General features: G+C 42.9%; 1 protein-coding gene across 5 annotated transcripts; it reads left to right on the forward strand.

Moving 5' to 3' along the window:
* The first annotated feature begins 2,115 nt into the window (after window positions 1–2,115).
* On the forward strand, window positions 2,116–19,530 carry LOC143835992 (acidic mammalian chitinase-like). 5 transcript variants are annotated; one of them, XM_077334600.1, is made up of 12 exons: window positions 2,116–2,221; window positions 3,608–3,656; window positions 4,145–4,174; window positions 6,451–6,652; window positions 7,807–7,863; window positions 9,040–9,205; window positions 9,739–9,863; window positions 11,396–11,519; window positions 12,857–13,039; window positions 13,937–14,053; window positions 15,967–16,102; window positions 18,991–19,530. In XM_077334600.1, the coding sequence occupies exons 2-11, from the start codon at window positions 3,632–3,634 to the stop codon at window positions 16,096–16,098; spliced, it is 1,161 nt and encodes a 386-aa protein (XP_077190715.1). In that variant the 5' UTR covers window positions 2,116–2,221; window positions 3,608–3,631; the 3' UTR covers window positions 16,099–16,102; window positions 18,991–19,530. The 5 variants fall into 5 exon arrangements, with proteins under 5 accessions (XP_077190715.1, XP_077190713.1, XP_077190716.1 ...); XM_077334598.1 differs by lacking the exon at window positions 18,991–19,530 and adding an exon at window positions 17,288–18,898; XM_077334599.1 differs by lacking the exon at window positions 18,991–19,530 and adding an exon at window positions 17,288–18,898 and having other exon boundaries at window positions 2,141–2,221; window positions 3,618–3,656.
* Window positions 19,531–21,413: the final 1,883 nt, after the last annotated feature.

A 21,413-nucleotide genomic window follows, 5' to 3' on the forward strand; every position in this document is an offset into this window, starting at 1 on the left:
CTTCTGGAAGTTCTCGGTCCACATATTGCTGGAGCCTAGCTTGTAGGATTTTGAGCATAACTTTGCTAGCATGAGAAATGAGTGCAATGGTGCGGTAGTTTGAACATTCTTTGGCATTGCCCTTCTTTGGGATTGGAATGTAAACTGACCTTTTCCAATCCTGTGGCCATTGCTGAGTTTTCCAAATTTGCTGGCATATTGAGTGTAGCACTTTTACTGCATCGTCCTTTAAGATTTTGAATAGTTCAACTGGAATGCTGTCATCACCACTAGCTTTATTGTTGCTCAGACTTCCTAAGGCCCATTTGACTTCACATTCCAGGATGTCTGGCTCCAGGTCAGTAACTACCCCACTGTGGTCATCAGGGATGTTAAGCTCGCTCTTGTATAGTTCTTCTGTATAATTTTGCCACCTTTGCTTAATCTCTTCTGCTTCTGTGAGGTCCCTACCATTTTGGTCCCTTATCATACCCATCTTTGCATGAAACGTTCTCTTCATATCTCCAATTTTCTTGAAAAGATCTCTGGTCCTCCCCATTCTATTGTTTTCTTCTATTTGTTTGCACTGTTCATTTAAGAAGGCATTCTTATCTCTTCTAGCTTTTCTCTGGAATTCTGCATTCAATTGGGTGTATCTTTCTCTTTCTCCCTTGCCTTTCACTTCCCTTCTCTCCTTAGCTATTTGTAAAGCTTCCTCAGACAGCCATTTTGATTTCTTGCATTTCTTTTTCTTTGGGATGGTTTTAGTTGCTACCTCTTGTACAATGTTGCGAACCTCCGTCCATAGTTCTTCAGGCACTCTGTCTATCAGATCTAATTCCTTAAATCTATTTGTCACCTCTACTGTATATTCGTCGGGGATATGATTTAGTTCGTACCTGAGTGGCCTAGTGCTTTTCCCTACTTTCTTCAATTTAAGCCTAAATTTTGCAACAGTTTCATAAGTACACTTATATAAATAAAAGTTGTCCTGATTACAGTGCAGCGTTTATGTTCTAAGTTTTTACTTCAGACATGGAAGGTAATTGATAATAAAGTTGCATACTTGGTTGGAATCAATAGTATAAAGGTCAAGAAACCTTGTCCTACATGGAGATGCTCCAGTTCTTGACACACATTGTGAAGCACACATGGAAATGGAGCAGTGAAACATATTCTGGTCTTGACCTGCACTCACACCTGAGTGTGCTTGTCCATCTTTCTCTCAACATAGGCATGTGCATAGCCTGCATTTCTTTCTGAACTTGTCAGCAAAAATGCCATATACAAAGCAGCTCTTTTACTGCTTTGAACCAATCCTGAGTGAGCAATATTATGGCATTTTTCTGTGACCAACTTGTTCTGAAATTGGTTTGCATGTAAACTGGTGGGAGTTCAGGGAACTGAGGACATGCTGAAGAGGGGGGGGGGGTTTGAGCCTGGAAGTGATGCCAGACCTCTCTGGAAATCATAGGAAACACTATGGTACAACACCCATATCTTCAGTTTCTCTCATAGACTAGGCACACAGCAAACAGAAATCAAATTCAATGTTAAGAAATTGGCAGAAGGCCATCAGGCACTGGAACCACAGGTGGGAACCCAAGAACCTTAGGAATAGGAACCAGTTCTGGAGGACTTCTTGGTTATGTTTCTGGAAAGCCATGAAAGTGGAGATCAGCCATATAATTTGTAATCATGTGCCAGATGTGGCTGTTTTACTGTATTATAACAGACCATGAATAAATGGAATACATCTGAATAGCACTATTTGTTGTCATTGTTGTCAGTTGCAAAGTAGTGTCTGACCCATTGTGACCCCATGGACAATGATCCTCCAGGCCTACCATTCCCCGGAGTCCATTATAGCACTATAATGTCGAGCAACATTACATCTATAAATGCAAAACAAACAAACAAACCCTGCAGCTTACTTTGTTTAAGGAAACCTGGAAAAATGTAGGTGGGCAAGTGTTCTTTTTCCAGACAACTTGTATAACTGATGGGAAGAAGTATCAGTGTGTGTATTGGCATTCTTGTCTGTCAGATCTTTTGCTGTCGACTTTTGTGTTCTTGTTAGTATTTCAGGAGAGTTCCTGAAGAAAAATGTAGGGCGTGGATAATGAGTTGGTAGAATGTATAAGTAGGTGGAGACTGGACAAGATGCCTTTTACTCTCTGTGACAGGCAGACAGACAACACCACAGGAAATTGTGGATTTTGAAGTTGAAGGACTTTGTCAGGTTTGTGGCAAACTGTAAATAGATTGTTTTGGGGAGAGAGATATTTAGGGGTTTTATGTACTGACTGATATGGTGACAAGGGAAGAAAATGTGTGTGTGTGTTGTGTGCTGTTGAGTCACTTCCAATTTATCAGAACCCTATGAATTAATGACCTTCAGATACAGAAAATACTGATTGCTTAAAATATGTGTGAACTATTGAAAAAAGGACTGCAAAGTATTTGGAAGGAGTCCTCCTGTTATTCGTTAAGTTACCATAATCAGCTCTGTGGACTTTTACAATCTGAAGAGCTTTGCTGTCTGGAGGAAATAACTCCCCTGGGTTCATTTGACTTTTAAGAAGTTAATATTTTGTTATTTTATAGATTGTTTTATATTGTCTTGTTTTAATTATTGCAAGATTCTAATGCTTCAAATATGAACAGTAGTTATTACTTATATGTTAATAATTGCTTAATAGTCTAATATTGAGGCCCATTGAAGCAAGACTGACACAAAACAGCATTTACAGGGTGCCTGAACCTCCCTCTCTTGAACTCATAGGACGGATCTGACCAACCATGGGTCAGTTAGATTGTTTACCTTGTTATAATGTTATCTTCTCGATTATTGTTATTATTACCGTTACCTTCATTCACTATGATCACAGAGTTTGTTGTATCGTTCGTTCATGTTCTATGTACACTGACCTGAGCCTTAGGGGAGGGTGGCATGCAAATGCAATAAACAAGCAAACAAACGGTCAGGCAAGGGCTACAATGACTCTGTCTCCCCATACCATTCTCTTCCTTGATAAATCAGATCTGGAAGCTGCATTTGCAGGATAAGAAAAAAAATGTTTAGTTGAGCCCTCAGACTCTTGCGCCTTCTATCATATTCTGCCATCCTGGGTCCTGTCATTGAAGCAACACCTACATGGACTATCTACGATTAATAAACTGAAATATTACATTGTATTACAATTTTTAATTGATTAGACCCTAGGAAGCAAACTGTCAAAGTCCCTTCTTCTCACCCGTTTCCCTCAATTTTTTCCCTTTCTTCTTCCAGTTGCAAAAAGCAGAATCTGCTTCACTGAATGAAGGTGGAAAGCCTATTGATCAATTTGGTGCAACACAAGAACCCTCTGATTGGTTCCTTTCCCAGAGTTTTTCTATTTCGTAAGGACAGCAAAGCAACAAGTTAACAGTATCCAGCCCCTCACACTCAGGAGTGCTTTAGCTACTGAAAACATTCATAACTTTCATTATAGCTGTTAGGCCCACAGTGACTTCATCTCAGAACTATGCCTCAGAAAAGGGCCACTAAAATACTAACATTTCCAAGAACTCAGACTTCCATAAAATTTAATTGCCAATTCTTCTCTTGAATCTTCCCCTTTTCCAGCTCTGTCTAGGTCTGAGCATCAACATGGGAAACTTATTTCTGTGGGCAAGTGAGTAAACGGAATTATTTTCTTCATTTATTTATGAGTTGGTGGGCGATAAGTCTGTGGCAGAAATGGGGAGATAGAGTGGATTCTTCTTAGATGTTACTCTACTCAGCTGCTTTTCTTTCCAACAGGTAAGATGTGTTTTTTATCACCTAGGGGTAAAATCAGCTAGGGGAAAAGGGGTTGATGGCTGGAAGTAAACAGTCCCCTACTGGAGCTCAAGCCAGCCCCATGTGCAGGGGCTGAGGCCAGCAACCAGATTCATATTTATATGCTTTACAGAAGAACAGTTATGTAGGATTTTATTTTGGAGAATAATGACAGCTTCTGTATGTGTAGAATTTTAGAACCAATGAGTTTTACAGGAAATGGGGCAAGAAGTTTCCATCTTCCAGAGCCATGATTTTTGAAAATCTTGATGTGAACTTTGTCAAGCTTCATCTTAGAATCTCTTACTTGTGGTGACCGTTCTTCTGTCTCTTGTTTTCCAGCTTTTACCTTTTTTGTGAATCTGCAACTTGGTATGAACCTCTTCACTCGTGCTTGTGTTTTTGTACCGGTGTTGAAAACTGTTGAAAAAATCATTCGACTTAATTCACATGACATTCATGGGCACTGACTTAGTACAACTAGTGAACCAAGTTAAAAGAATAATGTTGTTCTTATTCAAATATCATTGTTTTCGACTGAGTTATTCCCAGAGAAGAAATGACCAGACATATATGCCTGCCTGGTTGGGACTGGAACCGTTTAAAGTGATTGTTTGCATTTTTATGATGCCATCTGATAGGCAGTTGCTGAAACTGGGGCTGCAGAGAAAGATCAGGGAACTGCTCTGCTAGGTTCTAAGAAGGCTTGGCGGATCACTATATGAAAGAATGATAGAAATGTAGTTTTATGAAGCTCTCCAAAGTAGGGATCTACTGAAAGAGAATATATGAAGACATGTTATGAATGTAACTGCTTTCTGCAAATACCCATTTTCACAGGAATCCTTTGGGAGAGCCAGTGTGATATAGTGGTTAAGAGTGGTGGCTTCTAATCTGGCAAGCAGGGTTTGATTCTCTGCACCTCCACATGCAGCCTGCTGGGTGCCCTTAGGCTTGTCACAGCCCTGATAATGCTGTTCTGACCAAGCAGTCCTGGGTGAGCTCGCTCAGCCTCACCTACCCCACAGGGTATCTGTTGTATGGAGAGGGAGGGAAGGTGATTGTAAGGCACTATGACCAATTATGCATGACAGCAGCCACACTGGGCTGCTGTTGGGTCCTTGCGTTGGGGTGGCATGACCCATTGCTTCCTGAGTATGCACAGGGGAGGGAATGCCCCGGCATATCTGGGCTGCCCCAGCAAAGCTTGTGTGTACATACAACACCTGGGCTGGAAAGCCCAGTGTGCTGTCTGGCGGTGGTGGTAGTGGTGGTGGCAGCGGGGCCCCCCACCACACAATGGCAGGGGAGCAGCATGCCACTCTCCCCTCAAGGTGGGGGTGGGGGATCACCCCATCCAGCTCTGTGGCTCCACAGAGCTGACACGGGCATGAGGTGTCCCTGAAAGGACACTGTAGGTCAGGGGAGGAGCCAAGCCCAAAGCCCCGGCTCTTCCAATCATGCACAGCACTGGCCCAACCTAGCCCCTGATGGTGCCCACGGCATCTCAGGGAACATGGAAGAATCTGCGTTCCCTTACCGTGGGCCATCCAAGGGCCTGAGTCAGGCTAGGGCTGGGCGACAGCTGGGATGGCGGTGACGTCAGGCATAATCGGGGATTAGCCCCACAGCCCTGTCACCACCAGCCTGGGCATGCATAATCGTTCTTTGAGACTCCTATGGGCAGTGAAAAGCGGGGTATAAAAGCCAATTCTTTTTTGCAATTAAATTTTTGAGTAAAAAGTGAGGTATAAAAACCAACTCTTCTTCTTCTTGGCAGCTATAGATAAAAACGGCTCTGATTTTTTAGGAAAACTTAATGTTCAATAAAAATTTAAAATAAGCTGCTTGTTTTGACTTATTACAACATTTCATGGATGTTTTCATCTGGCATCCTGGTTTACACTCGAGCCAGTAGGTTGGCCATAAGCCTTTTAATTATTGTCATATGCTGTTTATAGTATATACTTTCCCACTTTGCCAAACCTGTGAATATCATATTCTATGAAGAAGAAGAGTTGGTTCTTATATGCCATTTTTCTCTACCCAAAGGAGTCTCAAAGTGGCTTACATTCGCCTTCTCTTACCTCTCCCCACAACAGACCACCTTCAGTCAGAATAGCTTTATAAGTGCTGTGGCTAGCCCAAGGTCACCCAGCTGGCTGCATGTGGGGGACTGAGGAATCAAAACCGGCTCACCAGATTAGAAGTCCACACTCCTAAACACTACACCAAGCTGGCTCTTTTCAGACATCACGATTTTGGGGGGGCAATTGCACACATAGGGAAATCACTGTATGTGCAATGCTTTCAGGATACACAATCACCATTTTGTCCGAATAGGGCAATACATGTCTTTTCCAGCTTCAGTATACACAAACGTGTGCATTTGGCAATCCAGTGTTTCATTTGCAAAACTGAAGCTGGAAAGTATGTGCATTGCCCTAATTAGACAAAATGTTGACTGTGCATATTGAAATTACACATAGTTGTCCCACCATAGTTGTAATCTCTGAAAAGAGCTGATACCTTTAGTCTTGTGCTGAGTTGCCACTACTGCCCAGGAAGGAAGCAAGGCTTGTGGCATACAGAGCAGAAAGTAGCATATTGAAAATTGCATGAAGAGCTCTCCATTCTCTCACATTCAGGTTGTCCCTACAAACTTGTGTGTTATGTCACTAACTGGGCTCATCATAGGAAAGGAGCTGCCAGGCTCACACCAGAAGATATAGACCCGTTCCTGTGTAGCCACTTGATATATGCTTTTGCTGGCATTACCAACAACCAAATTGCCACTACAAAATGGAATGATGAAATACTTTACATGGAACTCAACAACTTAAAGGAGAGGCAAGTAATTTTCAACACTAAATGCATTCTCTCAATGATGCTTAGTAGTGATTGATACCAAAAGTTGTCCTTCTGATGCACAACTTCCGGCATCTACATTAAAGGTAATGACTAGATAAGGGCCCTGGCTAGGCTGGTTTCAGCTCATGGGCTATATATTGACACCTCTGGTTTAGGATGTTCACTGCTGTGACCAACTACCATTGTATTAGGGTTCTATACAGATAACAGATTCTCAGACCCTTGAAAGAAGGTAGGAAAGAGTCATCATTCTCTTTAATGCACATATCCTTTTATCTGTGTTCTTTCTGGTCAAGCAGCTTTTATAACTTTTCAAAGTATTATGTAGAGTTGCGCATGTAAGTGTTGGGTTCCAGTATTCTCAATGACATTGTAGGGGATCAATAGGGGTGAGCATGAACTAGGAAAAGGTGTTTTGGTTCATGGTTCATGGTATGCCTGATTCATGAATCATCATAAACATTTAGGGGCTTAACAAACCATGTCGCTTGCTAGAATGTCCCTCCCCAGCATGTTAGAGGTTCCAAACTCACAGAGGATCTCTGGCTCATTCTCTTCTACCTACCCTTCAGGTTTTGTGAGAATTGGATTTGTGGGGTTCATATTACACACCGCACAAGAAGGTGCTCCAGAAAAGTGTCTTCTGGGGAAATGACTGCAAGTTGTTTCACCAGAAAGTAATTTCCAGGAAGAATCTTCTTTGGGGGAATGTAATTTGGACCCCATAAATCTAATCCCCACCAAACTTGGAGGGCAGGTAGAGGACAGTGAGCAAGAGATCGCCTATGAGTTTGTATCTCTAGCTTGCACAGAATCCATTTTATATATTCCTGAATCTGCTGAGTCTGCCCCTGTCAAAATGACAGGTGGGTCATTTTGACAGGCACAAATTTAACAGGTTCCAGAATAAATCTTTGTTGGTCTTAAAGATGCCACTGGACTCTGATTTTGTTGTGCTGCTGCAGACAGACCAACATGGCTACCCACTTGAATCTAGATTAAGGAATGTATAGAATAGATCTTGTGCAAGCTAGTGCCACCAAACTTGGAGATGAGGGCCTTGCATTTCCTAGTCAGAGAGTATGTCATTGCATACAGTCCTTGCATATTTCATTGTTTTTCTTCATTTCTAGAAATAAAAAGCTGCGCACCCTGGTGTCTGTCGGAGGAGGAAACTTTGATGCCCGAAGGTGAGATCTTTCCCCTTATTCTGTATATTGCAAAATGCTGTTTATGGTAATCATATATAGGATACCCGGTTTCAGGCATACAGAAGGAGCTTGTTTATCGCATGGCATACATTTATTGCTAAAATTCAAATTTGTTAAGTGTTTGCAAAGATTTTACAGGATTAATTTGTCAAAACTAAGGCCCATTCTGCACAAGGACCAATGTTGCCAATTGGTTCCTGAAAGCGGAAACGCTATTTTTAATAGTGCAATTTGGCACTATTTTATGCATACCTGCCTTTGTAGTGGAATCCAGTAGCGTTTCAATAGTTTCCCACATGTTTCCGGTCTCGCAAAAATCACTATCCAGGAAGCGATTTTTTCTGTGCTTTGTCCTGCCCCTGGCCGTCAATCAAACGAACAGCCAATCGGCGGCTGTTATCATGCTCCCGAAAAGCCCCTTTCCCTTTAAGAACAGGGTTTTTTTTAAAAAAGAAAAACATACGTTGCAATGAATATGCCTTGATTCCTCCTAACGTTGAGACCCATCTAGCTGGCATGTGAGCTGGCGAGTCATCGTTACCATGCTTCCCTGAGTGAAAAAAAAAATCCCCCCCCCTGTGCATGGGCGTGATTTTTGGCCGAAAATAAAGGTAACTTGCAAACGGGGCTGTGTTGTGCCTGGTGACTTGAGGGGAGCTTTAAAGCAGCTCTGTGGAGGGACTGCAGCCGGAGAAGCCTCGCTGAGTGAATGAAGGCTCGCCGGTTCATTGCTTTCTGCTCGCTCCAAGAAAAAAAAATGGTGATCGCTTCGCCGGAAGTTCGGAGGAAAGAGCCAGGGGGAGGGACTTGGCTGGAACCGCAACAATGGGAACACATAGGTCTTTTTTCGCTACAGGTCTTTTTCGCTACTTTTTCGCTACTTTTTCGCAGATTGTTTGCAAGAGTGTAGCGCTTTTCGGAGGGTGAATCCACTTTTCTGGATTTCCCTTTAAGCGCTACAATGAATCGCTTTTTGCGGGACTGTTTCAGGAGTGTGGCAGATTGTGTGCAACGTCGTGCATAACTGCAAATTAGTAGCATTTACAATTTGCAAGCCTTTTGCAACATTGAAGTCGTGTGGAATAGACCTCAATATGACACAGTTGTGATAATTTTTTAAACAAAATAAAATACAAATAATGTGTTTTCCTCCAGGTTTTCTACCATGGCTTCTTCTCAGACTAATCGCCAGATATTCATTCAGTCTGTAATAGATTTTCTCCACAAATATCACTTTGATGGACTAGACCTTGACTGGGAATATCCACGTTCTCATGGTAATGCCCAACAGGATAAGCATCACTTTACCATCTTGGTTCAGGTGAGAAACTGATTTTCAGCTGAGCTTTTGCTAATGTGCATAAAATCATTACAAGACTTGGTGGAATATGCAAGTTTTCAAATTTGAATTGAAAGGCAATGGGAAAAAAACATGATGAATTGTGGTAGAAATGTTTAAAGTTAACACACTATGCAAGTCCAACCAGGTCTTCACTGTATTTCCAAGATGGCACTCATCCCTGGAACATGTGAACTGATAATAGAAAAGAAGTATGAAGAGCATATGCTTGGGTAGGCTTTTAAGTCACAGCACCACTAACAGAAGAATTTAAGAGAATAAGCCACAAAGAACAAACTTTATGAGGCTGTATGGCGGTGAAATGGTCATGAAGCTTAATAACATCATGTAAGTTAGAACTGTGGTCCATAATGATCACATGGACATTTCCTTTATGGAATTGCTCCAGTGGACAACTTCCTGTGGATATTTCATCATGAAAAAGGCCAGTTTTCTGTTAATTGTGTACGATTGCACATGAGCAACATTTATTGCTACTGCTCTTTACTTTGAAGGAACTTATGGCTGCTTTTGTGGAAGAGAGCAAAAGGACAGGACGCAGACGGCTTCTGCTTTCTGCGGCAGTGGCTTCCAGCAAGCGTATCATTGATGATGGGTATGAAATTCCTGCCCTGGGGAAGTAAGTCACATGATTTCTGCAAAGTGAACCAAATGAGAGTGATGTCTTGATACTTAATGACTATCTCCTGAGGGATCTGCTGACCTTGTGTTATGAATTGCTAACAAAATTTGTAAAAAACTATTCAAATGAAATCTGTGGTGGCGAATTATGGCGGCCACAATTGATGGTGGCGTCAAGGGAAGAGGTGGCGCTGGCTCTTGCTGCTGCCCGGCTGTGGCCTGGATCATGCGGAGGGGGTGGAGCACAGCCTATTTAAGGCAGCGCATGTGGCCACAAAGAGCCTCTTGTGGCGCAGAGTGGTAAGGCAGCCGTCTGAAAGCTTTGCCCATAAGGCTGGGAGTTCAATCCCAGCAGCCGGCTCAAGGTTGACTCAGCCTTCCATCCTTCCGAGGTCGGTAAAATGAGTACCCAGCTTGCTGGGGGGTAAACGGTCATGACTGGGGAAGGCACTGGCAAACCACCCCGTATTGAGTCTGCCATGAAAACGCTAGAGGGCGTCACCCCAAGGGTCAGACATGACTCGGTGCTTGCACAGGGGATACCTTTACCTTTACCTTTATGTGGCCACTCCGCCTCTCTGCGAAGCGCAGTCCAAATAACAACCCTCCCAACCTCCCTGTTGGTTATATTTTGATACTGTTAATTATGATTTGTCACAGCTGCGGGTTATTTATTTATTTACTTAGATTTCTATACCGCCCATTTCTTTGCAGCTCTGGGCGATTAACCCAAGTAAGGAGCCTGTTGGCAGGGAGTCCCCTCTGTGTACAGGACCCCCTGAGGGACGGGGTCTCCTTAAAGAGACCAGCCGCAAAAATGGCGCGGCCTACCCAGCTGGGAGGCCAGGGCCTAGCGGCCAGGTGGCTGGGAATTCTAATGGAGGTGGATGCCCATTGGTCCCCACCAAGTCACCTCCCACAGATCTAGGCCGTGATGCAGCACAACCTGTCCTCCCAGCTGGGAGTAAGACAGGGATTCTGAGCATCATGGCTTGTTAAACATAAGCAGCCAGATGGCTGGGTGGGTCAGGCTTCCTTACCCAGGATTTTGTGGGGCCAACACTTCGTTGAGGGTGGCAATTAAATAGGCTGTGGCCAATTTTCAATGCCAAAAGGAGTCACGTCTTCATTTGAACCATCGCCACCTGGTAGTCAATGCATGTTTTCATCCATAGCCTTCATTCCACGAAGGAATCAGACTCTCCAAACAGGGGGAAGTTTTTCAGTTTTCATATTATTGGACCAAACACAAGTCACTCTGCACTGCAGTTTTTAGATAAAAGGATTCCATTTAGGCTTAGCTGTAGATTGTTTCTGAAAATGTTTTAGAAGGCCTTTTGAAGGTTGCTAATTCCAATGAAATTGAGTTCCTTCCATAACTGAAAATCACATATGTCCTTGTTCCAAAGTGTTATATGACAGGTTTTATAACTAAGACCCCTTGTCTATCATTACCAATTGTGACTATTACATTTTAGATTTTGTAACATATGAAAAAAAATCCTTACTTCTTTTCTTTTTTGTATTCAGGAGCCTTGATTTTATCAGTGTTATGACCTACGACTTCCATGGAGCGTGGGGATCTGTAACAGGACATAACAGCCCCCTTCATAAGGGTTTAGCATCCTATGACCCAAATGTCTTCTACAACTGTGTAAGGACAAAATGTATCATAGAGTCAGATAATAGAAATATATATCAATTGTAGTTGAAACCTTTCAACTGCGTGGAATAACAGCTGGTTTAAATCCTGATAGATGAAGTCTATACATTAGATGGAATTCCATTATTATATTTTGAAGAAGAATAAGAGTTCTTATATGCCTCTTTTCTCTACCCAAAGGAGTCTCAAAGTGGTTTACAGTCGCTTTCCCTTTCCTTTCCCTGTGAAGTAGGTGAGGCTGAAAGAGCCCTGATATTACTGCTCGGTCAGAACAGTTTTATCAGTGCTATGGCTAGCCCAAGGTCATCCTGCATGTGGGGGAGTGCAGAATTGAACCTGGCTCGCCAGATTAGAAGTTCTCACTCCTAACCACTATACCAAACTGGCTCTCTTCTTCATTTTTAACCAAAAAAGAGCTATGATTGACTGTGTCTGAGTGAAAAGGAAGCAAGCAGAAGTCACGGATTTTCTCCAGATAATGAGGAATCTTCCCAGTCTGCTGTTTTGATCTGGAGATAGGATAATATGAAGGAACATATGGTGACCTTGTATCCTTCCCACTATGAGTGAAAGAGCAACTTGGGCTCTTTTTTGAACTGAAACAGAAGTGATAGCCAAGTGTCCTAATTAGGGTTCTTTTGCACAGCCCCAATGAATCACAGTGAGAGAAAAAACCTTTTTCTATGTTTACTGCAGAAGAAATAAAGACATAGCGGAATTCCCAAATCTGTGTGGAGAACAATCGGATGACATCATATTAAACACCCTTTCCTTGGAGGTTGGGCTTACAGGATGAGCCAATAGCCTAGGGTCTCTACGTCCCCACTCCACCACCCGGGAACACTCTCCAGCCCTTATACCAGGCTTCCAGGAACAGCTGACAGCTCCAAAAAGCTGCCCACATGCTCCTCCCCCCAACCTCCAATTGTTTACATAAATGGTAGTGACACATTCTTCTTTCATTTCTCTAGCCTTGAGAAGGACTATCTCAGCTATAAAATAAACGTTGGTCTTGTGAGAGAGCTTATCAAAAACTATATTCCAGAGAGGAACAGGCTGTTTTCTCTGCCTGGTAGGAACCAAAGACTTGAACCAGGACTGGATGTAGAATTATAGCCAATCCCTAATAACTATATTATCAATCAGAAGGTTGCAATCATTTTATTTACCACCAGGCCATCAGAAGTAATAAAAAAAGGATAAAGCAGCCTCTTCCCAACCTCCCTTCCTCCATCTTGACTTGCTACCTATCAAAACTCAGGCTAAAAAAAGTAGTGAAAGAATAATAAGTAATATGCCACACTTAACTATTTTGTTCACTGCTACAGGAATATGCCATGAAATACTGGAAGGACAATGGAGCCCCAGCTAAAAAACTTCTTATGGGATTTCCAACATATGGAAAAACTTTCAGACTTTCTAGTGAAAAAACTGGAGTTGGTGCTCCAGTATCTGGAGCAGGTTCTCCTGGAGCCTACACTCATGAAGCTGGTGTTCTGGCATATTTTGAGGTAAACATTCTATATGTTACAAGCATATATATCAAAATACTGGGAACCAACTGTAGTGGAATAGAAACCTTGAGTTTAAATCCCCATAGACAAAAGCCCAGCTAAACTCACTGGATGGCTGTGGGTGAATCACACTCAGACCCATCTTCCTCAAAAGGATAACAAGTTAAACCTGTTCATAGTTTTGTTCTTGAAGAAAGGGCAGGATCAGAGCAGCCCCAAGTATTTCTGTCACTGCTTCCGGATGCCTTATAGCAAAGATACCAGATCTACTTCTGATAGCCAGAAGGCACCCCCATAAACTACCACACAAGACATTCTAACTTTGGAGTAGGTGCCACTGAATCCAGTAGTTCTTACTTCAGGTTATACTCTGCCTAGCTGTTAGTAGAATCTTTGGAACTTTAATTCTTTGTCTACATTTCCTCACAATGGGCAGCCAAGGCAGTTAGGCTATGTTCTATGACAGCAGCTTCTGTCTGGGACTCCCTTTTGGTAGAGATTTGTTTGGTGCCTAGCCTGCATAGTTTTGGGTGCCACATACATCCCCCCCCCTAGATTCTACCATTGCTGGGTTAATGGATTTTAGATTTTTAAATTGTTGCTTTTAGCTGTTGTCTCATGTGATTTGATGGTTATCGGCATTATTCTATGTTTATTGAATATTTAATGGGTTTTAACCAATGTTTGTGTTTTCTTTGAAAGCTGTTTAGGGAAGCCTTCACAGGTGAGAATATGGACTATTAATTATTACGTTCCATTACATTTCAGCATGAGATCCTGGAGCAAAATGCATTTAGACCTTCTTTCAGAGTTAGTTTCCAGTCTTTTTTTTCCGGACAGGTCCTTAAAGTTTGACAGGTCCTTTGTTTTGACAGAAGCTTATTGTTTTGACAGGTCTGTACATTTTTACAAGGAGCTACTCTGTCCTGGATTACAGAACAAAAAGTACCCTATGCTGTCAAAGATATGGAATGGGTTGGATATGACAATGAGAGGAGCTTTCAGCTCAAAGTGCGTCCTTGATATTTTCATTTCTTATACCTTATGAGTGTGGTGAACTCCCTTAGTACTTGGGGCAGGCAAAGTTCCAGCCAGAAAATCATAGTTTAGTAGCCTGAACTCATTTAGCTGAGCGTTTGAGCCCATTGATGGGTTTCCAGATAGAAGTGTGAAGATGTGCTCTTGTGGGGGAGAAGGAAATGGAACCTGTAGAGCCCTGTTGCTGTGCTACACACTATTTTCACCATCCAATTTTCTCCTCCTTCCACTCCATCATGTCTGTGCAGGAACACAGAAATGATGGTAATTTCATCTGAACTCGCCACAGACCAGCCCGCCTTTCCCCTCATTTTCTTTTCCCCTGTGGAGCTGTGCTGTAATGCAGCAAGGATTAGAGGACAGGCTGGGGCCAGGGGAGAGATGGTGAGCTGCTGCATAGTGTTTTGAAAGTGAAGCTAAAGCTCTCCTTCCCCCATAGTGATTATGGGGGAGGAGCCAGATGGATGCTCCACCTGCAGCCACCCATCAGTTTCTCTTTTAAAACAGAGACAATGAGATTATATATTAGCAAGATGAGCTGAACCCAAATTGGACATGGCATTGGCCAAATATTCTTCTTCTTCTTCTTTTGCTTTGGGGGCTTCCCACTATCCATGCAGGGACAAATCCCTGTGTGGAAGGAGAATTTCTAAACTGCCTTCTTCAGAAGCAGAATGTGACTATATTGCCAAAGATTGCAAGCATATTGTTTGTTTTGTCCCTGAGAGGAAAATAAAGTCCAACAGCTGTTTAGCCACTCACAAAACTCAAAAGTGGTATAGCGGTTAAGAGAGGCAGACTCTAATCTGGAAAACCAGGTTTGATTCCCCACTACTCCACATGCAGCCAGATGGGTGACCTTGGGCTAGTCACAGTTCATATAGAGCAAAGGAAAAATTTTCAAAGGAAAAATTCTTATTTATTTCACTAGGGAATATTGATTCTAGATTTAGCTGTACATTTTATTCTTAAAAGTAAATTGGATGTTTGTAATAAGCATGCTGCTTAGCAACTGCAATGGCTAAAACTCTTAGCTTGTTCATTATGGCCCATTAGGCACGGCCGCCGAAATGGCGATTTCGGGTCACATGGAAAACGCAGAGGGGGAAGACACGACGCACACCGGTTATGCACGGGGCAGGGCACGACGGCGGCAAAACCCAGAGTAACCGATTATGTGGCGCTGCTTCTGGTTGCGCCCCGGTCACCCGGAAGCTGCGCTTTCTTCCGCGTTTCGTGAACGCAGCTTTTTCGGCAGCATGCACCGAAGCTGCGGCCGGTTGCAGACGGCTCCATGCATTATCGGTGATTTTAGTCGCCGCCATTCCACTCCGAATGTGCGTTATTCCCCCCGTGCATAATGGGCCTATGAGACTCAGCTTCGGTAGTTCTTGTACTTTCCCTCCCTCTACCACTTCCACACAGAGCACAGACTGAAAACTTCCTACTGTGATTCTACCCTCTCCCCCCCCCAAATTTTTTATTGTGACTTCCAAAAGAGGAATTGTGGTGTGTTTCTAGGAAGAAGAAACAAATTATAATTTGCAGTGTCATGAGATCCACAATGAATTGCAGCATATATTAAACCAGAAAGTCTTCAATCTAGATTGAAGTCTATCTTTCATGAGGGAAGGGGAAGGGAGCATGCAGGCTCAAGGACTTCAGCACCTCAGTCTTGTTCTAAACAAACCAAGGTTTGTTTGTAATATCTGAATGTAGGCAATGCCTGGGAGTCATATGTAATTTCCTCTGGTCAGTAAAAAAAAAAAAAAAAAGGATGTATTCCATAATCTGTATATGCTGAGATTTTGTACCCAGGAAGAGCTGTCCTGTACACAGTTTACATTACTATACACACATATATATATGGTATATTTCCTTTACAGGCAGAATTCCTGAAAAAGCAGAACTATGGAGGAGCCATGGTTTGGACTCTTGACTTAGATGATGTCTCTGGCACATTCTGTGGGCAGGGATCCAATGTCCTTGTCAACACACTCAAAGATGCCCTGGAATAATGAGGTAATTAGGTTCATAACATCAGGCCTAGTGTATCACTAACAATGCACTCCTAGATCAAAATACTTGAAGGATCGTCATATAGAGCAGTGGTCCCCAACCTTTTCAAGGCTGCAGATCCGCGGCAGCAGGGAGGGGGATTGCGCGGCCGTGCATGCGTGGCACTTCTGTGCATGCGCGGTTGCGGCTGCACATCGTGAAAACGCACATGCGTGGCCCTGCTTCCCTCCCCCCCCACAAAAAGAAGCTTGCCGGGCCACAAGCTAATTGGCCGCTTTTGCGGCCGATTTGCTTGTGGCCTGGGAAGTTTCTTACTGCGGGGGGGGGGGGGGGGAGACATTCCTGACAGAGTGGTTCCTCAGTGCAACAGGCTTCCTCGGGAGGTGTTGGGTTCTCCTTCTTTGGAAGTTTTTAAGCAGAGGCTAGATAGTCATCTCACATGGTCACTCCATCATCCTGGATAGGTGTCCTTTACTTAAGACTTTTAAAGTGATTTACATGACAATGATAAATAGAATAAAGATTTTAAACAACAATAAAGCAATCTTTAAAAATTTCCCTATTTCTATACTGCCCCTTGTGAACTAGTTGTCTTGGGACAGCGTACATAATTTTCATGATAATAAATTATAAAACATATATTAATAAAATATAATTTAAAATCACTTAAACATCAGCTCTTATCGACAACCAGTTTTCCTGAGATGGTCCCATCAGAGAATAAGGGAGAGAAGGGGAGGTCCGAGGGTGGACTGAGAGGCTTTCTGCTGGTGGAAGAGCTCCCGCAGAAGCGGGGGCCAGTGCTTGATGACTACTACCTGCAGTAGCCAGCAACATGGATCCAGCAGCAACCAAGATCACAACACTGGAAATTACACACAAACAAGCAAAAGTTTCTACCTGGGAACTGAAGGTACAGAATCTAGGTTCCAGGTGAGGTACTATTGGCTGGGAGTTTCATAAATGAAGCTTGGTTGTGGCAATGTGTTAGTCACCTCCCCTGCAGACTATTCACCTCACTTCTGGAGGTGGGTGGTGGACACTATGGGACCAAGCTACTCTTTGAGTACCATGATACCAAACTATTTAAAGCTTTAAACAAAATTACTAGAGCTCTGATATGAGCTTAAAAGTTGTTCTCAATATCTTGTGTTGGTTTGTTGTTGTTGTTGTTGTTGTTGTTGTTAGGTGCGAAGTCATGTCCGACCCATCGCGACCCCATGGACAATGATCCTCCACGTCTTCCTGTCCTCTACCATTCCCCGGAGTTTGCCCCTACTGCTTCAGTGATTCCATCCAGCCACCTCATTCTCTGTCGTCCCCTTCTTCTTTTGCCCTCGATCGCTCCCAGCATTAGGCTCTTCTCCAGGGAGTCCTTCCTTCTCATGAGGTGGCCAAAGTATTTGAGTTTCATCTTCAGGATCTGGCCTTCTAAGGAGCAGTCAGGGCTGATCTCCTCTAGGACTGACCGGTTTGTTCGCCTTGCAATCCAAGGGTTGCAAGTCCCTCCAGCACCAGAGTTCAAAAGCCTCAATTCTTTGACGCTTGGCCTTCCTTATGGTCCAACTTTCGCAGCCATACATTGCAACTGGAAATACCATAGCCTTGACTAAATGCACTTTTGTTGGCAGGGTGATATCTCTGCTTTTTAGGATGCTCTCTAGATTTGCCATAGCTTTCCTCCCCAGGAGCAAGCGTCTTTTAATTTCTTTGCTGCAGTCCCCATCTGCAGTGATCTTGGAGCCCAGGAAAATAAAATCTGTCACTATCTCCATTTCTTCCCCATCTATTTGCCAGGAATTGAGAGGGCCGGATGCCACAATCTTTGTTTTCTTGATGTTGAGTTTCAAGCCAACGTTTGCACTCTCCTCCTTCACCCGCATCAACAGGCTCTTTAATTCCTCTTCACTTTCTGCCATTAGAGTGGTATCATCTGCATATCTGAGGTAGTTGATATTTCTCCCTGCAATCTTGATCCCAATTTGTGACTCCTCTAATCCCGCCTTTCTCATGATGTGCTCCACATACAAGTTAAATAGGCAAGGCGACAGTATACAGCCTTGTGTTGGTTAGCAAACCACAGATCATGTTACAATAGTTTAATTGGGAAGTGATCAGAACATGGATACATGTGGTCATGTTATGCTTGCCAGTGCATTAGTCAGACAATATGTGGAAATGCTGTAATGCAGTACTATGAGATTCTCCAACAACTTGGCTGGCTCCCAGTTGAATTCCGGATTAAGCTTAAGGTTCTGGTAATCACCTTGAAGGCCATACATGGTTTGGGCCCAGTGTATTTGAGAGATCGCCTCCCTGCCTATACCCCCAAAAGAGTCTTACGCTCCGCCACCTCCAACTGGCTGCGGATCCCTGGCCCCAGAGAAGCACGTCGGATCTCAATGAGGGCCAGAGCCTTCTCGGTCCTGGCCCCCACATGGTGGAATGAGCTCCCTGAGGAGATCAGAGCCCCGCCTGAACTTTCAAAGTTCTTCAGGGCCTGCAAGGGGAGCTCTTCCACCAGGCATTCACTTGTGGCCGACCGACTCAGAACACCTGCTGGTCCCCCCAGTCCCCCGCCAATGAGTCTCCCAATGTTACTGTTAATTGTTATTTATATTATAAATGTGGTTTTGTAATCTTTTGCTGCTTTATTGAAAATTGTTTTGATGTATAATGTTCCATGTAATAAGTCTGTATAATATTCCATGTAATTATATAATTTTCAGTGTAAACCGCCCAGAGCTGCAAAGTAATGGGCGGTATAGAAATCTAAATAAATAAAATAAAATAAATAAATTCATGGCTGCCTTTTGTTTCATGTTGCAAAATAGACCAAAAATCTATCACATTTTGTCTGTTTCTGATACGAATTCCTTCTCCCACTACAGCATTCGGTTAAGTCTTTCACATGAATTCTAGTTCTGAATTCAAGACATATGAACATATGAAGCTGCCTTATACTGAATCAGACTATCAGGGCATCAAGGTCAGTATTATCTACTGGCAGGGGCTCTACAGGTCTCAGACTGAGTTCTTTCATATCACCTCCAACCTGGTCCTTTAAACTGGAGATGCTGCGGATTGAACCTGAGATCTTCTGCATACAAAACAGATGCTCTTCCACTGAGCCTGGGCCCCTCTTTCATATACATGGGGTGACATACTATTAACTACACTCAGCTACCAAATATATGAACAGGGATTCCTATAGCCAGCTGTGATCATCTGAACCTGAACTCTGTATCTTTAGTCCAAATGTAGACTCTAATCCAGTTACATACTTTGGTTTCTGTTTACCTGATTGTCAATACTATGAAGTGTATGTAGAATTTGGAATGTACCCCTTTTTAATTGAGCACTCCGATTAATTGAACCAATGTAATTTACTCCCACTATAAATAAATTCAAGCTATAACACTGACTATAAAGATATATATTTATTTGGAAGAAAAACTGTTGAACACAACTAGATGACTGCTCTTTGCTCTTTTGTTTCTACCTGTTGTTATAAATTAACTTTATGAAAAACAAGGTCAGGGAGCTTCAGTTAACTCTACCTTCCAGCTCACTATGGTGACCAGTGGCACTGAGAACTTAGTAGGGAGAGGATGGCTGAATATGCCAACTGTCTAGTAGTGCATTTACCAATGCATCTGGTGCTCCAGATTGCTGCTGGGGCTTGCAGTAGCTCAGAATTATGATGATACTTCAAGTGATGCAGCATATCACAAAGTGCAAAACATCTCATCATCTTCCTTCTCTTCTGCATAAGACAAACTCATACCTGGGGTGCTGCTGCATAGTAGAAAGCCAGTTAGTTAGCATGTTGCACTATGATCTGAGAGACCTGGATTCAGTTTTATTTTATTTTGATGTGGGATACATCTTCTGGCACACCTCATGAAGCAGAAATGAATATGGACGTGATCGCTGTAGTCCCGCCCATGGAGCACACCAGAAGATGAGGGTCCAATCAGCAGGTGTGCTTGTCCCAGAGGCCTGCGCAGCTACTATATGTCCTGCTGGGGCTGAGGCAGTAACGTTTACATGCTCTTCAAGTAAAAAAAAAATCCCCCCATGGGGATTTGTGGCCGAAATTACGGGCAGTGTCGAGCAACTTTAAAGACACTTGCAATAGGGAGCTTTGTTTTACTCTTAAGCACTTCTGTGGACAGACTTTAGCCGGAGAAGCTTCGCTCGTTCGTTGCTTTCCCCGGTCTAAGGGGGGAAAATGGCGATCGCTTCTCCGGGGCGAGAGCAGGGGAAGGACATTCTTTCTACCGCTACATTGAGAATGCACATGTCTTTTGCTGATGTGTTGCAGCTTGTGCTCAGAAGTGTAGCGTTTTTTTTAAGGGGGAATCCACTTTTCCCGATTTCCCGAAAAGCGCTACAATGAAGCGATTTTTGCAGGAGTGTTGCAGATTGTCTACGATGTCATGCGGAACGTTGAATTAGTAGTGTATACCAAAGGTAAGACGTCTGCTACATTTAAGTTGTGCGGAATGGCCCCAGGAGTTCATCATCTGGTATCATTCAGTAACAAACAAGTTATTATGGACCGTCAATAAAAAATAATGGCCAATCTCCATATTCTGAGACAATAAACCTCTGGAGGCAGGATGTTGCCAGGAGGCAACATCACATGTAATACTGTGAGTTAACTTATGGAAGTCCCCCAGCACACTTTTGAAGCCAATTTTAATTTATTTTATTAATATTGTAAGCTGCCTTGAGTTCTGTAGGAAGAAAGGCGGCTTAATAAATGTTTAAAATAGACAAGGAAGGGAAAACAACACAGGAAACAAGGATGAAACATATTTCCCTATTCCTAAAAGTTGCACATACTTTATATTTGTCCTTTACAATTCCAAACTAACTGGTGCTGACAGGAGAAGGAATGTGAGAGGAAAAAGAGATATTACATGCATTCTTGGTCACGTGGAAGTCACACAAGTGCTTTAGATATGGCCCACTTGTCAGATTTGCATTAGAAAAAAGCACCCCTTGGAATCAAGGTTTCATCATTAAGTTTCCATCAAATAGTTACATATTCACCCTAAAATATAGTAGCTATATAGGAGGTAGGAAAACAATTTCTGAGCAAAAAGATGCCAGGAAAACTTAAAAGAAAAAGGTGTGTCTAGGATTGTTCCTATCTGGTTAAGAGATATGTATCCCAGAACACCAGCTGAGGATATGAATATGAATGGAGCTGCAAGAGTATAACATGTTTTAACATCAGATTAACGTTAAACTTCTGCTAATTAAGCAATATCATCACTTAAAAATAAGAGTGCAGACACACTAG

This window comes from Paroedura picta, chromosome 4 (assembly GCF_049243985.1).
Source record: "Paroedura picta isolate Pp20150507F chromosome 4, Ppicta_v3.0, whole genome shotgun sequence".
NCBI classification, from domain to species: Eukaryota; Metazoa; Chordata; class Lepidosauria; order Squamata; family Gekkonidae; genus Paroedura; species Paroedura picta.